Consider the following 18,446-nt stretch of genomic DNA (forward strand, 5'->3'; position numbering starts at 1 on the left):
TGTGTCCCCAGGGAGAACTGACCCTTCTCTTCTTTCTCCACAGACGCACCAGCTGCACGTGCAGGGCACCCCACCCCACCCGGGACATGCTCCCACACCTGAGGGCTCCACAGGACAACCACAATATGGCAGGGGCACCGAGAGCAGCAGCTGAGGGCCCTGCGAGCCCTGACGCACATCATGGAGCAGCGGGCACAGGAAGAATGGGAGTTCCAGAGGGAGCTTCTTGGCCAGGGTCGTGCCATCTGTACCCATCTGCAGACCCTGGTGCAGAGCGTGCTGCCTCATGCCGCTCCAGCGCCCGCTGCCCCCCCAGCTACCGTTCCTCCTCCCACATCTTCTCCTCCTACCGCCTCTCCCTCCTCAACCTCCTCCTCAATCTCCACACCCTCCTCCCCATTTCCCCAGGGATGCCAAGGCCCCTGCACCTGCTGTGCTGGGAGACACGTGGCTCAATGAGACCCCCACTCCTGAGCCTTCCCTCCCCCTTCCTCCCCTTGCTTCCCCCTTCCAGCTCCCTCCTCTCAGTTTTACTCCCTCTCCTCTCCCACCCTCTCTCCTCCCATCTCCCGCCTCCTTTCCCCAGTCTCCCCAGAGGTTCATCCCCCTCCCTCAGTTTTGTTCAATAAACCCAGTTTCTATTTTTGAACATGCGTGTCTTTTATTTGACATCAGGAAGGGGGGCTAGGGAGGGGAAAGTGGAAGGACGTGAGGGAGGAATGGGGCACAAGCCCTGGTGGGGAGGACCGGGGAGGCTCTGAGGGATCCTCGGGGTGGATGCTCTCCCGCAGGGCCTCCTGGATCCTGACAACCCCCCGATGGACCCTGCGGATGGCAGCCTGCAGCAAGTGCAGCCAGGTTGATGGCAACAACCCCACGAGATGCCATGGGGCAGCTCTGGCTCCAAGTGGCCGAGTGCTGTGGTGTCCCGAGTGCAAGCACTTAGGGCACTCCAAGACAGGACTGCTTTGCTGTCCCTCATGAAGGCAGACAAGCAAGCAGGGAACCCTGAGAACTGTCTGTCCGGGGTGTGGGTAGAGTCCCTTTAAGCACGGAGCTCAGTTAGCCTCAGGCAGCAGCCTCACACGCTAAGTCCTAACCTGATGCTCTGCCAGCACTGGTTCCGGCCAGCCTTAACTTCGGTTCAGGGTCCACTCAGTGTTATTTCGTTATTTCGAATTAGCGTTATTTTGAATTAGCTTAATTCGAATTAACTATTTCAAATTAAGTTAACTTGGATTAATGCTGTAGTGTAGACATACCGAAAGAGGGGGAAAGGGAAAGAAAGCCAATAATTAGGAAAAAACGAGTTTTTGTGAAAAAGGCACACATTGAGATACACTGAGAAAAAGGCACATTTTTTGCTTTTCACATTTCTCAGGAAAAAAACACACAAATTTTCTAAAATAAAAAAACCTCACAAAAATTACTAATTTGGAAAAAAGTCTCTGTTTTTCATAACATTTCAATCGAAAAATATAGGGCAGCTACACTGCTTAATGTGGTACATTTGAAATACGGACATGATGATCTGTGTATAGCTGAAGAATAATGTGAGAGATTAATTACAATGTAAAATTAATCCAATATGAACATTATTTATTAAACCAGTTTTTTTCTAGGAATGGATGGCCTGTAAAATATATGCTATTTACACATTGACAAGCTGTTCTCTCTGAGCAAACATATGATAACTCTTAGCATTTATATACCAGAAGCACTTTCCAACTTTAAAGTATCTTACAAATATTATTTCTTAAAATGTATAAAATACAACCCAGGTGCCCAATTCCTGCATTGTCATGAACAGAACACTGTTCCCCCTGTGCTTGGGTGATGTCCAATCCACTAGTCAACTCTCGGGCAGCTGTTATATCTCCACATGCCAGCTCTAATAACCCAACTACCTTCAAATGATGCACTGCTCATATTGCCTTAAATGTAAACACAACAGAGGTTTATGTTGCACAGAGGTCAGGTGGGGAATGTGTTTTTGTCTTTTTTGTACTTGTGAAAATCAGAGGCCAACAGCAATAGTTAGGTCAGGGTCTGTATTAAGTTTTCCATATACAGCTCTAGTAACACATTTGATGTACAACACATCTTCTCTTTTCGTACCAGATTTCTCTAGTACGTATGGTACTGTTTGCTAATGTAAAAATATGTCCAGTAGGTAGTAGACTGAGAGCAGACTACATAACTCATTTCACTTTTGAGTTTAGCTAACTGAACCTAAGTGACATCTGATTGACAGATGGGTGGATGAATGAATAAATGTATGAATGCAAGCTAGCAAATAGGAAAAACAAGAAACCACATATTAAAGCAAAGTATGGAAAATTAATGAAAAAATTCAATCTTGCATATTGTGAATTCAGCTTGAGGAAGAAAAAACAGGATGAGGAGAAACCAAGCCAAAGAATATTACTGCAGAAATGGCAATGGAAACGTTAACACATTAATGGTCATTGTGTGATGCTCCCCTTAGTTAATTGCACACACAGAACTCCAATCGAGTACTCTGAAGTCCCACTAAAGAAGAGGCTTGGGAAGGTTCACACTACAACTTCAAGGGGCTGGCTACACATCTATTTTTAGAATGCTAAGGCAAACTCTTCAAGCCCATTTTTTGTCCACCAGGACTTGGAGGATCACTCCAAAATGTTCTACAGACATACCCATAGAGCCCGGAATCTCAAACTCCGGTTATAAATGTATAACACAACAGGAAATAGCAAGAACTACTTCAGAAAAGATTTTATCCAAAACTGAATAGCACTTAAATACAGTTATCAGGTTCAATTTTCGTTGAGAGAGTGTGAAACTGAAAGAAAGTAAAATAAAAACGCTGACTTTAAGAATTTTCAGGAATTATGATGTATTCTAGAAAGCCAGAGGAAGGAGGAATATTTCTTCAAAATTACGTTTATTCTGTGAAAACAAAGAACCATGGAAGGAATGAGAGAATGGATAATTTATCGTGACAAAGAAATTAGCATGTCTCAGAAGATTTCTTTCTAATCTTTTTTGAGGCGGGGAAACTTGAAATCAGAGCAATTTAAACTACATTTTGGAACTGATGATAATAAAAAGCAAGAATGGGATAAAAGCACAAAGGTAGGAGATCTGGGTTCAGTACCTACATGCTGCATGAGCTTGAACAAGTGACTTGTAAGTTTCAAATCTCCCCATGCGTAACATGAGAGCAGTAATACAAAGTGTACATGGGTGTATTGTGAAGTTTAATTTATTATATTTGCAAAGTAATTTGAGAGTCTTGGATAGAAGAAGCTGTAGAAGTATAAAGTATTATTCTTAAAGCTTTGTAAAGTGAAGAAGAGCTCTCACAGATGAAATCTCTTTGCGAAAGGGTAGTCAAAAAAGCAAACAAAATGATAGGGTGCATAAAGAACGGGCCAAAAATAATATAATATCTTTACACAACTGGTACCCTTACACTGACTACTATAGTCAGTTCTGATCCTTCTCTCTCATAGAGGAGGATAGATAGCAGACACAGAAGGGGATCAGAGATAGGCAATAAAATGATTAGAGGTATTGACAGACTTCTATGTGTGGAAAGGTTGGAGTGACTGGGACTTTTTCATTTAAAATAGCAATACTTAAGAGTGAGTGTGTGTCTTGTGCATAGCGGGCGATACCACACATGATAAATAACAGGATAGAGGTATTTAAAATGGATGGATTGCATAGAAATGATAACTTATGGATCCCCCAGTTTACCTTCTCACATAATATAAGAACTTGATATGCAATTAAATTGAAAGGCAACAAATTTTAAACTCATAAAAAGAAATAGTCTTTAAAAAAGCACGATTAATTGGTGGAACTCATTACTATACAGACAATTGTTTATATTAGCCATTCATGTGAAAAACAAAAGTATCCACAATTATGTTAGATAAGAAAATTAAAACAGTTTATTGAAAGGATTTAAAATCACTTGATTTAAATACTGGTTAGGAAGAAACTTCCCTTCATGTTATTTCATAATTGTCCCTGTTGGGTTTATTACCCCTTCCCATAATGTCTGGTACTGGCTACAACCTGAGACAGGATACTGGCTGAGATGGAATGTTGGTCAGAGCTGCTATGGAAATGCTTGTGTTCCTGTCTTGATTCTTGCCAAGATCTTCTGGCTTTAATACACCAACAAATATAAATACCATTTCACTATGTTACAGTACACTGCTACCATTTTTAAAAGTTAACTTAAAGTTGACAGGCCCTGGAAGGGCTAATGACAGCTTTCCCATTTACCAAAAAAAAAAGAGGCAAAACTTTGCCCCATCTAGTTTGTTTTGGAGACGTTCAAAGTTTTCATGCTGTCTTGAAACCTCTTTTCCCCCCCTCACTGAAGGTATGAGAGTTTGCATGTGTGATGGGAATGAGAAAAAAATAAGTTAGAAAAGACAACTTACTGCCGCAAGTCTTGTGGTCAGCATTCAGGATGTATCCTTGTTTACATTTGCACATATAGGAGCCAGGAGTGTTAATACAGAAGTGATCACAACCATGCTCAATTATACTGCACACATGGGGCACTGAAAAAAAAAGTCAAAACATCAGTCATTACCATGATCAGTTAATGGTAAGTATAACTAAAGTGAAAATAAATTGCTTGTTAAGGATTATACTATAAAAATCTAGAGGTTCTAAAATTATTTTTTAACAGCCAAAACATATATGGAAGTCTTAAAATTTCATGTGCTCTTGTGAAAAATACAACAAAACCATAATAAGCAGTATATATTTATGCCTGAAAATATTTTGTATTTCAAAATATTTCTGTGTCTTGCTGAAATATATATGTTGCTTTTGTGAATAGAGTTATCCATGTGCAAGTTTTCTACCTTTAGTTAAAATTTTACATGGAATTAAAATAAATAAAACACCAATTAGATTTATTTTCATACACAGTAAGGCAGATATCTTACAATGTTGAATACTGTGGATTTTAATGGACTATGCAGCCCAATTAAACAAATACATCACACTAGAGTGGATCAAGAAATAAAATGACTTGAAATACATTCATCTTTACAGAGTATTTAATTACATGGTTGTTGAATGAAAAAAGTACATCAAACTAATGAAATAGAGTGAATAGCAGATGAACTGATGAGGAAACTTGCACTATTCAGGTCATGCAGTGCTGTGGGTCAGATAAGCATGAAACTAGCTTAAACTGAGGCCCATTCCCCCACAGCCCAATATACAGAAACTGGGCCCTAGTATTTTTTTCCTCAGGAAAAACAGAGTATGAGCTTTTCTAAATTACAAAAATATTTTTTTATTTTCTCACCAAATTAAATTGCAACTTAAAAATAGCAAAATACATAGAAGTGGGAAAAGCCGATGGAAAGATAGCAGTTAGGGCTAGTTCTGGAATATTTATTGCTGTTTTATTGAACTTTTACTTTCTAGATCAGACTGACTCTGGGCATTAAGAATCCCCTCCTATCCTTTCTTTCTACTGTGGATAAAATCCACAGTATTCAACATTGTAAGATATCTGCCTTACTGTGTATGAAAATAAATCTAATTGGTGTTTTATTTATTTTAATTCCATGTAAAATTTTAACTAAAGGTAGAAAACTTGCACATGGATAACTCTATTCACAAAAGCAACATATGCCATTAAAATCCACAGTATTCAACATTGTAAGATATCTGCCTTACTGTGTATGAAAATAAATCTAATTGGTGTTTTATTTATTTTAATGAACATTGTTTATACATCACTTCTGTTACCCACGGTGAAACCGTTCGCAGTGAATACCTAGTTATGGGTAAGTGTACTTTGTGCAATAGCCAACTAAGTCTTCACAGGTCTTCATTGTACTAGATGGGTGAACCCTTTAAATGTATAGACTATATATATTTAACTTTCATCTATTTTGGAGAGTTTGTCTGTTTGATTAAGAACTCCTCCTAACGGTAAGGGCTAGGACCACCAAATTCAGTATACAGCTTCCTCTTATAATAACTTAAAGCAACATAACAGTTTGTTTGTGCCAGGACAATGGGCTGTGCCTATAAGGGGACTGCTTCTCATAAAACCAAACAGAAAAGAGAATAAAGAGAATCACTAAAGCAAGTATAGTTCTCAAAATTGACATAATCTGAGCAAATGCTGAAAAAGACAGAGGAGCCGAGATGAGCCAGAAAGATAGGCTGAACCTTGAAGAGGACTGTTTCTCAATAAATCTTACAGAAAATAGATAAAATGGAGATATTTGGAGTAGTGCTCTGTTTTGGTACAACCAGGCAATGCTGAGGAAATCTGCTAGTATTTTTCTAATGATCCCAACAGAAACCAGAGAAACAGCTCAGCATGTGGTGTATGTGGTACTTTTTAGAAAAAACATTGCGGTTGAGAAAAACATACCCTGTGTCTAGTCTTGGAACAGTCACTAGCATTATGAATTCACAACCAATGTACAAACCAACACTATTTCTAACTCTCGTATTAAAATGATGGATCATAATATAATCAGCTGTACTACAACTTTTCAAGAGCTATCATTTATGTGAACAAGAATCTGCTGGGACTCCTTGTCTTTTTCTTTTGCATTAAAACTCTTCTGAAAGTGAAATTTAAGCTCTTTGATGTTTCTCCAAACACAAGTCTCCTCCTGACTGTATGCCACTAGCCATAATAATTAAATACTATCTTATTATGGCAAAATATCTTTTAAATCTGCCAACTGCTAAGTAGAATAGAAAGTCATTTTATATGTTCCAGGCATTAGAGAATTTGCAGCACAAAATGTATTTATAGACTATTACATAAAAAAAACCCCTCTCTCACACACAACCTTAGAAGAACATCCAATGGCAAAGTCAAATAACTCAAAAGTCATTAAATACTAGAATTAAGGTTGTCTGAAATGTAACCTGAAATGTAATCCTGGATTTAGACATTAATTTGTTGGGCAAAAGTCAACATAGTTTCTGTTAAGGGAAATTATGTCTTACTAATCTTTTAGAGTTCTTTGAAGGGGTTAACAAACATGTGGACAAGGGAGATCCAGTAGATATAGTATACTTGATTTCCAGAAATCCTTTGACAAGGTCCCTCACCAAAAGCTTCTGTGTAAATTAGGCTGTCATGGGATAAGAGGGAAGATCCTTTCATGGATTGAGAACTGGTTAAAAGACAGGAAACAAAGGGTAGGACTAAATGGTAAATTTTCAGAATGGAGAGGTGTAACTAATGGTTTTCCCGAAGGATCAGTCCTAGGACCAATCCTATTCAACTTACTCAAACAATCTAGAGAAAGAGGTGAGCAGTGAGGTTGCAAAGTTTGCAGACGATACTAAACTGTTCAAGATAGTCAAGACCAAAGCAGACTGTGAAGAACTTCGAAAAGATCTCACCAAACTCAGTGACTGGGCAACAAAATGGCAAATGAAATTTAACGTGGATAAGGGTAAAGTGATGCACATTGGAAAAAATAACCCCAACTATACATACAATATGATAGGGGCTAATTTAGTTACAACTAATCAGGAAAGAGATCTTGGAGTTATCATGGATAATTCTCTGAAAATGTCCATGCAGTGTGCAGCAGCAGTCAAAAAAGCCAACGGGATACTAGGAATTATTTAAAAAGGGATAGAAAATAAGATGAAGAATATCTTACTGCCCCTATATAAAACTATAGTACACCCACATCTTGAATATTGTGTACAGATGTGGTCTCCTCACCTCAAAAAAGATATTTTGGCCTTAGAAAAGGTTCAGAAAAGAGCCACTAAAATGATTAGGGGTTTGGAACAAGTCCCATATGAGGACAGGCTAAAGAGACTGGGACTTTCCAGTTTAGAAAAGAGGAGACTGAGGAGGGATATGATGGAGGTATATAAAATCATGAGTGGTATAGAGAGGGAGAATAAAGAAAAGTTATTTACTTGTTCCCATAATATAAGTACTAGAGGACACCAAATTAAATTAATGGGTAGCAGGTTTAAAACTAATATAGGAAAGTTCTTCTTCACACAGCGCACAGTCAACCTGTGGAACTCCTGGCCAGAGGAGGCTGTGAAGGCTAGGACTATAACAGAGTTTAAAAAAAGAGCTAGATAAATTAATGGAGGTTAGGTCCATAAAAGGATATTAGCCAGGGGGTAAGGCATGGTGCCCCTGGCCTCTGTTTGTCAAAGGCTGGAGAAGGATGGCAGGAGACAAATTGCTTGATCATTGTCTTTGATCCACCCCTTCTGGGGAACCTGGTATTGGCCACTGTCGGAAGACAGGATACTGGGCTAGATGGACCTTTGGTCTGACCCAGTATGGCCATTTTTATGTTCTTAGACCCAGGTTCTAGTCCAAATCCCATTTCTATCTACACACAATTCTGTCCCACTCAGGCCTGGTCCGCACTGTGGGTGGATGGTAAGAGACCAGTCCCACAGGGGCTCAGGCCCACATTCTATCTTTTGCCTTGCAGTACAGCTCAGCCTCAAAGCCCCAGACTTGGGACCTGAGAGTCTTCCAATGTCATCCCACAACTCCACGGACCGGTGTTCTTTTTCCTTTCTACAGCCATTTGACTCCCAGGAAATGGAAGCAAGCCTCCTTGTTCAGGTACAATAGCTCAGCATTTAACCCTTCCATTTTATTGTGATTGCTGAGCTGCAGACACATTGAACCTTCTCCTGTTGTTTGCAATGGCCACAGCGTTACCATACATGCCCAGAAATAGTGAAGAAGCTGGCAGCACTGGGGATTCACTGGGCACGCTCCCAGGGCAGAGAGAGGATTAAGTGGCTCAAGAATGGCTATCAGAAGAGCAGGGATGAGACCTATGCATCTGGGGACTTGCTGTCTTTCAGCCTCTTTTTGTGAGGGGTTTGGCCCATGGCTGGGTGCTGCACCAAGTACAGAGCCACCAGAGCTTCATGACAGCCCAGTCAACCAGAGTGGTGACCTCCTCAATCCAGGATAGAACCAGATGATGTTACCAAAATGATTCTGTTCCTGAAACCAGTCCTGAAGGAGGCTTTGCTGCTAGAGGCTGCTGCACATCTCAGGGGTATACTCAGAGGAGCTTTTTGACATCTCCCCAGAGAAGCAGCCTGCCATGGAACTTACAACCGAAACAGAGGAGGCAGAAGTTGCCCCAGAACTTGGTAGGTTTTTAGCTCTATGTGTGTATTTATTAATATAGTAATGGGAAGGATTTCTGGATTATGAACGAATATAAAAGTTATTACCAGCCACAGGGAGCTGTGCGTATCTGCTAATGGCACAGCGTATGCCTCCCCTCCATGGAGTATTAAATGGACTCCAGGAAGTACAAGCAGTGGAACAAGCATTTAGAAATAAAGTTTTAATAGAAACTCGCATTCTTGCTATGATGTGCAGAGATGTTCAAAATATGTGCCTTCTACTGCCTTTCCTGTTACTATGCTGCTCCTTCCCATCCCAACGGTTTAACAAGCCTTGTGTGAACAGTGAGGTGTATGAAGGAGAGGGAGGTGGAATGTAGTCCACTTACAAATCTAGTCTATTTAGGCTAAATGTAGCTCATGTCCAAAATATAGCTGGCGGCTTGTATGCAGTCCAGAAATGTGCCAGGGATGGGCAGAAGTGGCTGTGCAATCCTTTGCCAGTCTGTATTAGTGTGTGTGTTTGCATACAGTCATAACAAGCTGTGCTGGAAGCAACAATGGGGTAAGAAATCAGCATGGCACTTCCTTTCACCACCAGACTCCATGTCTCCTTCCCCACAGCTGGAATTACTTTCTGAAAGGGACAACCTTCAAAATAATCCATTTCAAAAGGTCACTGACCTCTGAAAGGGAAGGGAAAAGAACCTAAGTTACCTTTCAAAGGAACAGAGTGCTTTGGAGTTTGTGGAAGATGTTGGTGAGCGAGGTGGTTAGTTATGGTTAGTTTTCTGGCTGGAAGGTATGTGGTAAAAATCAGACCTTCAACTAAGATTAAGTTTTTATTAAATCTTAATCTTTAGGAAGTGTTTTTCACTTTTATTTGCTTGTAACCATTTCTAACGCTATGCTTCATACTTGAACTCACTTTTGTTAATAAACTTGTTTTACTTTTCATTGAAACACACACAGTGATGTGGTTGAATTGAAGTGTTTGCTAACTCCAGTTAAGGTGGTAATCTGTGCATTTTGTCCTTTAATTGAGCAAACAAACCCCTGAATGGTCCAAGAAAGGAGGCACAGTTTCAGGAAAATTCTGGACCATGAGGAGTTGGGGTTCTCCTGCCAGGTGTAACCAAAAATCTGGTGTATAGAAGACTGTGGCATTTTACACCCCAAAAGGAAGCTGCTGGAGTCAGAGTTGCAGGCCCAGAGCTACATATGAGACAAACATTCAATGAATGCTCGTAAGATGGTTGGGAGCATCCAAGCAAGGGAGCTATAGCAGCAGAGCAATTTAAGGCACCCAGGGTTACAGGATAAGTAGTGAAACAACCCATCACTGATCTGGACTGCACCCAGAATATGACAACAATGATACTTTCACATTGACAGATCAGTACTAAATGAAATAATTAAAAATATTAACATAGATCAAATTACTTATCTGACATGTAAGTAACAAAGGATGGTAAATTCAGCTAAAATAATTAATGAATAATAACAATAATAAATGGTAAAGGAATTGTATTGGTATTTCACCCATTTCATATTTTCACTGAGAATTAAATCACACTGTAATGGGTTCAACTGCAGAATTGATTCTCTCCACTACAGATGTTTGCTAATCTGAATGTCTTTGGGATAAATCACTTTTATTAGTGTATACATTTTATATAAATTAGTCTCCATTTTTTTCTGGTTTAGTTAGCTTTCTGCTTAGTTTTTATATTGCACTATAAAACAACAAATAGTCTAGTAGCACTTTAAAGACTAACAAAACATGTAGATGGTATCATGGGCTTTCGTGGGCAAAACCCACTTCTTCAGATGACTGGAGTATTCTTTATATTTTATATATTTTGCCCATGTAAGCTCATGATACCATCTACATGTTTTGTTAAAGTGCTACTAGACTATTTGTTGTTTTTTAAGATTTTCCTGTAACAGACTAACTCAGCTACCCCTCTGAAGCTATAAAACCTAAATAACTTTTCTTTGATGTTTTTACATGTTTGCTTTTTGCCCTGAATATTTTCACCCAGGCTTTCAAATCCACAAATATCTGTCTTACCGCAAAGTTTAGTCTGGAATGCAGAGGTTAGTGTTTCAATCTGACTGAAATTAGCCACCAAAAAGACATGCTCTTCATGAGGTTCACTTCCAATGGACTTCAAAGTGTTCATATCCACTCTTCCCACACCGATGGCAAAAATCAGGATGCCTGAGTTCCGGGCTTTAGCTGCAACCTCTGCCACAGGATCCTGTGGTCGCCCATCTGTCACTATCATGATAATTCTGGGCACATTCTGGCTCAGTGGCCGCGCTCCTTCTGATTCCGAAAATGCAATGGTCATTGCATACTGAATAGCCAGCCCAGTCATGGTCCCAGTGGCCAAGTGCATCATTCTTTTCACTGCTCGTTCCATATCATGCTTCCTCCTGAATGTCTTCAAGGAAAACTCATGTTTGACTGTGCTGCCATACTGAATGAGGCCTACTCTGGTGACATCAGGACCGATGTCTAGGAACTGCAAGATGGTTAAAATGAATTCCTTCACTTTTTCAAAGTCATACGGGCGTACGCTGCGAGAGCTGTCGATGATGAAGACGAGATCAAGACGTTTGCTATTGCAAGCATTCTCTGGAAGGGGGAAAAAAAAACAAAGATTAATCAACTACAATTCTAAAATATACAGCAAATCAAGCTAGCCCAAAGATTCAAGTGTGCTGGCAAAATGAGCTACAGGTTAAGCCTCTAAAATCCAGTATCCTCTGGTCTGGCAACAATTTTGCTGGATCAGAGAGTCTCAGCTGGCCAGGTTCAGGAGCTGGTTGTACACTTGGCAGTATGGAGCGCAGCCCTGGTGGCAGTCAGCCAGCATAGTGGACAGTACAGACCCGACTGGGCTGCAGGGCCAGTGCCTGGGAACACAGACCCAGTCAAGCCAGCAAATCAGGGAGCACAGCCCTGCCAGGGCTGGAAGCAATGGGACTTGTGGGGGAATCAGGACTGGCAGCCAGGAGGGGAGCCTTGACCTCCCCTGGTCTGGAAAACACTGTGGTTCGGGACCGCTCAGTTCCTGAGGGTGCTGGACCAGAAAGGATCACCCTGTACTATGTATGGACCAAATGCTACTTTTCTATAGTCCAACTACTCTTCAGTGCATGGGGGAGGAGGGAGGGGAAATTAGTGACAGTAGTTTCCATGGCTTGTGTGCCCTTGCATACTTTCACGCACACACTTTCACATTACATTCTGGTCATTTCCGTTCCTCGCTGCTCTTTCCTTTCTTTTTCTTTCCCTCATTTTCTCTCTCCCACCCATCATCTTCAATACTTTTTCATTATCTCTCTTGTCGCAACATTCCATAATCCCAATTTCTCAGTCTTTTAGGTTCCTCACTAATGTTTTAATCTGTCTCCGTTCCCATTACCTCTCAGTGCTGTAAGGCGAGAAAGAGGAGAAAGAGGGAGCTGTCATAGGTATTTATCAGATAGCCTTTAATTACATGGTTACATATTAATTTTTCTACTGCATCCCTGCTTCATTCCATGCACAGGATGGGTAATGCTCACTGAATGAGCAGCTATTCAATATTTTGCTTTGCTCTGACTGTGTCCCTATGATTTATGTACTGCACACTATTCAAACTCTGCCATGAAGAGAGAATTGTTATTTTCCTCAGGGGCTTTTCTATGTAACTCATCACTAAAGTATCTGAATACTTCACATACATTAATTAATTTATTTTCATCGGTGATGAATGGAGGTATTATTATCCCTATTTACAGAGGAGGAACTGACACACAGAGCATTTAAAGGTTAAAACTGCTTGTTTTGTGTGTTGTATTTGAGATGGAATGAGCCTGATTTTCAGAGAATTTGGCATTACATAGTGCTGTCCACATTCAAAGCACAGCTCTCAGTGATTTCAACCACAGCTGGAAATACTCAGCCTTTCTGCCAAGTTGGGCATGCAGAAAATAAGGAATACGTAATCTGTAACCAATTGTGTACAATTATGCAACTAGCCTACCATCAGAGAGGAAATTGGAATCCAGTTTTTCATGGTGGAATTGACCTGGGGACCATCTTTTGCTGTTCTTATAATCCCCTGTCTCATTCACTACACACCGTTCACTCCATCAACAAATGGGGAAGGATTGTGTAGACAATAGCCTTCTCTGATGTCCAAAGCATCATCTCTTTTGGGCTCTAAATGAGGCACGAGTCCTATGAAAAATATTGTATGTAATTGGGTCAATCAAGATTGTACAATACGTATGCACAAGCAGGGTAGCCACTTGCATGCCCTGGAATACTGGAGGTTTTGGTACTTCTAAGAATGGCATGACCTGACCACCACCCCCCCCCCAATGGTGTTATCTTGCATGCAGAGTGCATGTGAGATTATGCTGCATGAAAAGTGCCTCCCATTGGTATGACCTTGCATATGGGAACATGCCACATGGAGGGTGCCATCTTTAAGCACATGCTGCTCTGGTATGACCTCAGGCACCTGGTGCATGAAGTTGCACTGGATGATATGGGCACCATGTTTAAGTGTGTGTCCCCCCCACCAGTATAACCTTGCACACATGGTTCATTCAAGGTCATGCCAGAAGGGGTGGAGCAGCACACTCTTAAAAATGGCAACCCCCATACAATGCCAGACAAAACCACATTCCATTTTGTCCCAGTGCTGGGTGCAAGACAAACCACCCCAAAAGAGGACACTCTGGCTCAAAGCTAGGCAAGTGGTCTGCCTACGTACAGGGAAGCTGATTTAAAGTTAACCTAGACAGCCTCCTGTGTGTAGATGAGCCCTTGTTTAAGTTCTCTTGTGAGCAGCTGAAAAATATTAACTACACGTTTCTGCCAATGGGAAGGAAAGGAAAGGAAAGGATCAGATCCTGTTTTTATTCACCAAATCAGAGGTCTTTTCACAGGCAGCCAAGAACATCTGTAGGCACAGAATAGAAATGCTATTTGCTATCCATAAAATAACTGAATGGATTTATTCCTGTGGAATACACAGTACAGCTTTACTCATAAGCAGACGAATAAGCAAGAGCCACATAATCTTGCAAAATCAGAGGATGTTGAACATAAGCCAAAATGAGCAGAAATGGAATTCCAGTTCGAATAGATACAGCCTTGCTGGTATATTAACCAATGTTCTAGCTCATTATCTTACTGCTCTATATAATTACTACTTGCTTTAGCTAAGCAAAATAAAAAACTATCATGAAACTCCACACTGGCATGATATGAGGTAATTTACAGGAGTGGGGACAAAAGGGAAGAAAGCCAGACACTGAAAAAGTACTAAAGCTGTTTCTCTAGAAAGCTGGCATCAAAACTAGCTTGTCACCGGTAAGGACAGGTCAAAAGTGCAACCTCACATCTGAATCCCTTTGTGCTTCAGAGGAGATTTTCAATTTCAATCGAAGGATTTGGACTCATCTCAATGACTCTGGTTCCTGTTGGAGCCCTAATTTCCCACTGGGGGGAGGAGGGAAGTCAAATGCAGATTAAGCTCTGATTGATTGCTCCTCTCCTGGAGGAGGTAGGGCTGTGGAGCAGATAGCCAATCAGAAGGCATAAGAACAGTCACACCAAAAGTCCATCTAGCCCAGTATCCTGTCCACGGACAGTGGCCAATATCAGATGCCACAGAGGGAGGGATCACAACAGGTAATCCTCACATGATCCCTCCCGTCTCCCACTTCCAGAGAAACAGAGGTTAGGGACACCTTTCCTACCCATCCTGGCTAATAGCCATTGATGGACCTAACCTCCATGAATCTATCTAGCTCTTTTTTGAACCCTTTTAAAGTTCTAGCCTTCACCGCATTCTCTGGCAAGGAGTTCCACAGGTTGACTGTGTGCTGAGTGAAGAAAAACTTCCTTTTGTTTGTTTTAAACCTGCTGCCTATTAATTTCATTTGTGACCCCTAGTTCTTATATTGTGGGAATAAGTAAATCACTTTTCCTTATTCACTCTTCCCACACCAGTCATGATTTTATAGACCTATCATATCCCCCCTTAGTCTCCACTTTTCTAAGCTGAAAAGTCCAAATCTTTTTATTCTATCTTCAGATGGGACCCATTCCAAAACCCCAAATCATTTTTGTTGTCCTTTTCTGAACCTTCCCTAGTTTTCACATGTACTTTTAAAAAAATCCACAGCACACCTGTTTGAGCATGACAGCTCATCAGTGTGCTAGTGAGGAAACAATCTAATCTATTCCCCATGCTGGGGCAAGATAAAATTTATTTTTGTTTCTTCTCTCTCTCAATCTTTTCCTCTTCCCCTCTTGTTCTTACCATATCCCTTGCGGAACAATGGAAATCTTACCCAGCTTGTCTCAAGACGGGTTCATTAATTCACTGTGAGCCAAAAATAGTTCTTAGGCCCTGACATTTCCAAAGATTTGAGGTCTGGTTTTCTTCTGCTACTATGAAAACAGACAAAAATTGGGTTTGACAGGCTTTCACATATTCATGTATATTTGCATAAAATTTCTTAGTCTGTCAGTAGGAGATCTGGCCTTAATAAAAATACTCAAACTTGAAGTTCACTGGCAAGCACAACCTCACTTTATTCACAGGCAAAAAAATAAGATAAGAATGCTTACAAAAAGCTTAGCTAGGAAGGGGATACAAATAAAAAGGGCCTCTGGTGGGAGAAGGTATTGGGCAGTTGCCCCTGGATCCAGTGATTTAAAAGGGATCAGGGCCAGAGTTCCCCCTCTAAGGTGCATGAAAAAATGTTAGTCCCACCCACTTCCTCTGCAGAGCAGCACAGCCATGGTCCCAGGGGGCGGAGCCATGTAGCAGGTGGCTGCCCCGCCCCAGGTCAGCTGGGCAGCCACCACACAGCAGCCAGGAGTTGGAGTCTAAAAGTAGCACCATGACCCCATCAGCTACCGTGCAGCCCCAGTCCCAGCTGCTCCCATGGGCAGGGCCGTATGGTGGGTGGCTGCCCCATGTTCCGGGACTTCTGCCGGGGCCACGGTGTAGCTACTCCTAGGCCAGGATGGTGGTGCTAAAAATAGCACCATGGTCCTGCCCAGGTGCAGCCATCACATGGCCTAGGTGGAGCATGGGGGTTGCCGCGGGTCTGCTGGGGAGATTCCCTGGTGGCAGTGGGGTCAGTGTGGCAGGGGTGATGCTCTGGTGGCTGGGGAGCTGCTTCGGCGGCCCAGGCCACGTGGCGGGGGAGAGAGGGCTGCCCCATGTGCAACAGCTGGAACCAGGCTGTGGTGAGACTGTGCACCCTGTGCACATGATGTCAATATTGGTGCACAAGAAAAAACTCACTCCACTCACGGATGGAAAATCTTAGAGGGAACGCTGATTAGGGCTCTAGGCTGCTACTACCACAACAGCAGCAGCAGCAGCAGCAGCAGCAGCCACCAGTTCTTTAAATCACCACGGGAGTCCCATGCAGCACGGTGTGGGCAGCATTGAGAACTGGCTTGGGGAAGCTAGTTCCTAACCCCACCTTTTCTGCCCCAGGGTCTGCTCTTTCCTGGGGCCCACAGCCCAGGCCCCCGTCACCCAGGACCCAGCAATGTCTGTCACCAGCCCTGCAAATAAATAATTCTAGGGAACTGCAGAAGCTTTGCAAAGGCACATCAAACTTGAACCTACACTGCAAGCTTTTCAAGGCAATTAGTCCCCCCTCTTTTCTGTGTATGAATAATGTTGACTGCTCCTCAGTTCCAACTAAATATTTTGCAGTTTTTCTCTGTCCTTCATTTTCTTTTCTCTCCTTCTTCCCTTCTCATTCTCCTCCTGCATTCCTTATTGTAAAGTCCTTTAGCAAGGTGACTTGGAAAAAAGCTTTCTCTAATATTTTACAGCCTCCAGATACATCTTCATTCCCTCCATGCCAAAACCTTCCATTATGCTCCAACCAGCAGGGATACCGCCTACAGACTTCCATTTCCTTCCACACACAAATTCTCCATTACCAATTACTGTGGGAAATGATTACACTGGTCCCTTCTTTTTCTTCCATCCTGCTTTTTCCCAGTCACCTGTACCAAAGCACCATGGTAATGATGAATGCCATTAGTTAGCACCTCTCCTCCCAGAGCACCAAGAAACAAATGAGTTCAAATAGTTCTTAATCCCCAACTCAGTAGTGCAGCTGAGTTTGGTATGAAGCACACCTCTTGCCATCTACGTGGAACTCAGGGACAAAGATTCCGATAACCTAGAGTTCCTTAATTGGTTCAGCTGTTCTCAGCAAGGTATGAATGTCACTTGTGCTCCCAACTGAGAACAGATGATATAGGTCAGGGACTAAGAATTAGTGTCCTGAGCAACCACAGAGAGGTGCTAGTGTGCAGGAGCACAACTAGTGCCACTTGAAATTCTGTTTTTATACAGTTTAGGGGTATTTTCCTCTCTTTGCTTCCTCCTCCCCTGCCCATGTAACAAACAGAGATGTAAAAGGTTAAATGGTAAGTGTTAGGGTTACCAGAATGCTTGCCCCAACCCCAGCAGCCAACTAGCCGTGCCAGGCTGGAGCAGCCCCCTCCACACTGGGTCGGCCAACCAGAGGGACCCCAGCCCAGCTCCATCAAGCCAGCAAGTGGGTGAGATGCTGGCCACGGTGGACTGGCCAGCAGGCAGAGCCCTGACTGTAGCAGACAGACCATGGCCATGCCAGAGCAGCTCCAGCCCCAACCCCATCCATGGCGAGCAGGTCGGCCTGGAGCAGCCCCCATGTGCCTGGTGGGGAGCCAGCCCCAAAGCCCAAGCCCCAACTGCCCTGTGCCAGACTGCTTGAGTGACATTGGTTAAAATATTTTTTAATTGTTTAACTTGTTAACTGTTTTAACCAATATTTACTACTAACTGATATTTACTCTCCTGGTGACAAACCATAACGAAAACATAAGCATCAAATAGTGTGAGCACAAGTGTGTATAGGAGGATTCTTAACTTCTTTCTTCTCACAAGCCTGAAACTTCTTTGTGGCCTACTTCTCAGCCTGCCTATGGCTGAGGGACATGGAAATAATTATGGCTGAGAAGGGCCAGGTTTAAAACGCAAATAGCTTTTGGAGGACTTGTGTGGAAAATTCAACATAAAACAATATAATTTTAATGAGTTTGTACTGTTCTTTCAGGATATCATATTAAAATATTTTAAAAGGTATATAACAATCTTCTTTTAAAATGTGAATTTATGACTGTATGCCAATGGAAGTTTTCTACACATTGTAAGTTATCAGTCATCTCAACTTTAATTATTAAAGGCATGATTTGCAACAAGTTACTTTTA

The 18,446-nt window shown here is 41.9% G+C and overlaps 1 protein-coding gene across 6 annotated transcripts in view; it reads right to left on the reverse strand.

Annotated features, from left to right (window-relative positions):
* The window catches only part of MATN2 (matrilin 2), a 107,765-nt gene that overhangs the window by 68,129 nt on the left and 21,190 nt on the right, over positions 1 to 18,446 (reverse strand). For 5 of the 6 annotated variants that reach the window (XM_075920331.2, XM_075920332.2, XM_075920328.2 and 2 more), the window contains 2 exons: positions 11,213 to 11,782; positions 4,443 to 4,565 (listed from right to left, as the gene is read on the reverse strand). In XM_075920331.2, the coding sequence (XP_075776446.2) occupies positions 4,443 to 4,565; positions 11,213 to 11,782 (693 nt within the window). Of the gene's footprint in view, positions 1 to 4,442; positions 4,566 to 11,212; positions 11,783 to 15,504; positions 15,585 to 18,446 lie in introns of those variants that run through there. The other variant, XM_075920333.2, reaches the window with a different exon arrangement.

This window comes from Pelodiscus sinensis, chromosome 2 (assembly GCF_052426305.1).
Source record: "Pelodiscus sinensis isolate ZL-2025 chromosome 2, ASM5242630v1, whole genome shotgun sequence".
Classification (NCBI taxonomy): domain Eukaryota; kingdom Metazoa; phylum Chordata; order Testudines; family Trionychidae; genus Pelodiscus; species Pelodiscus sinensis.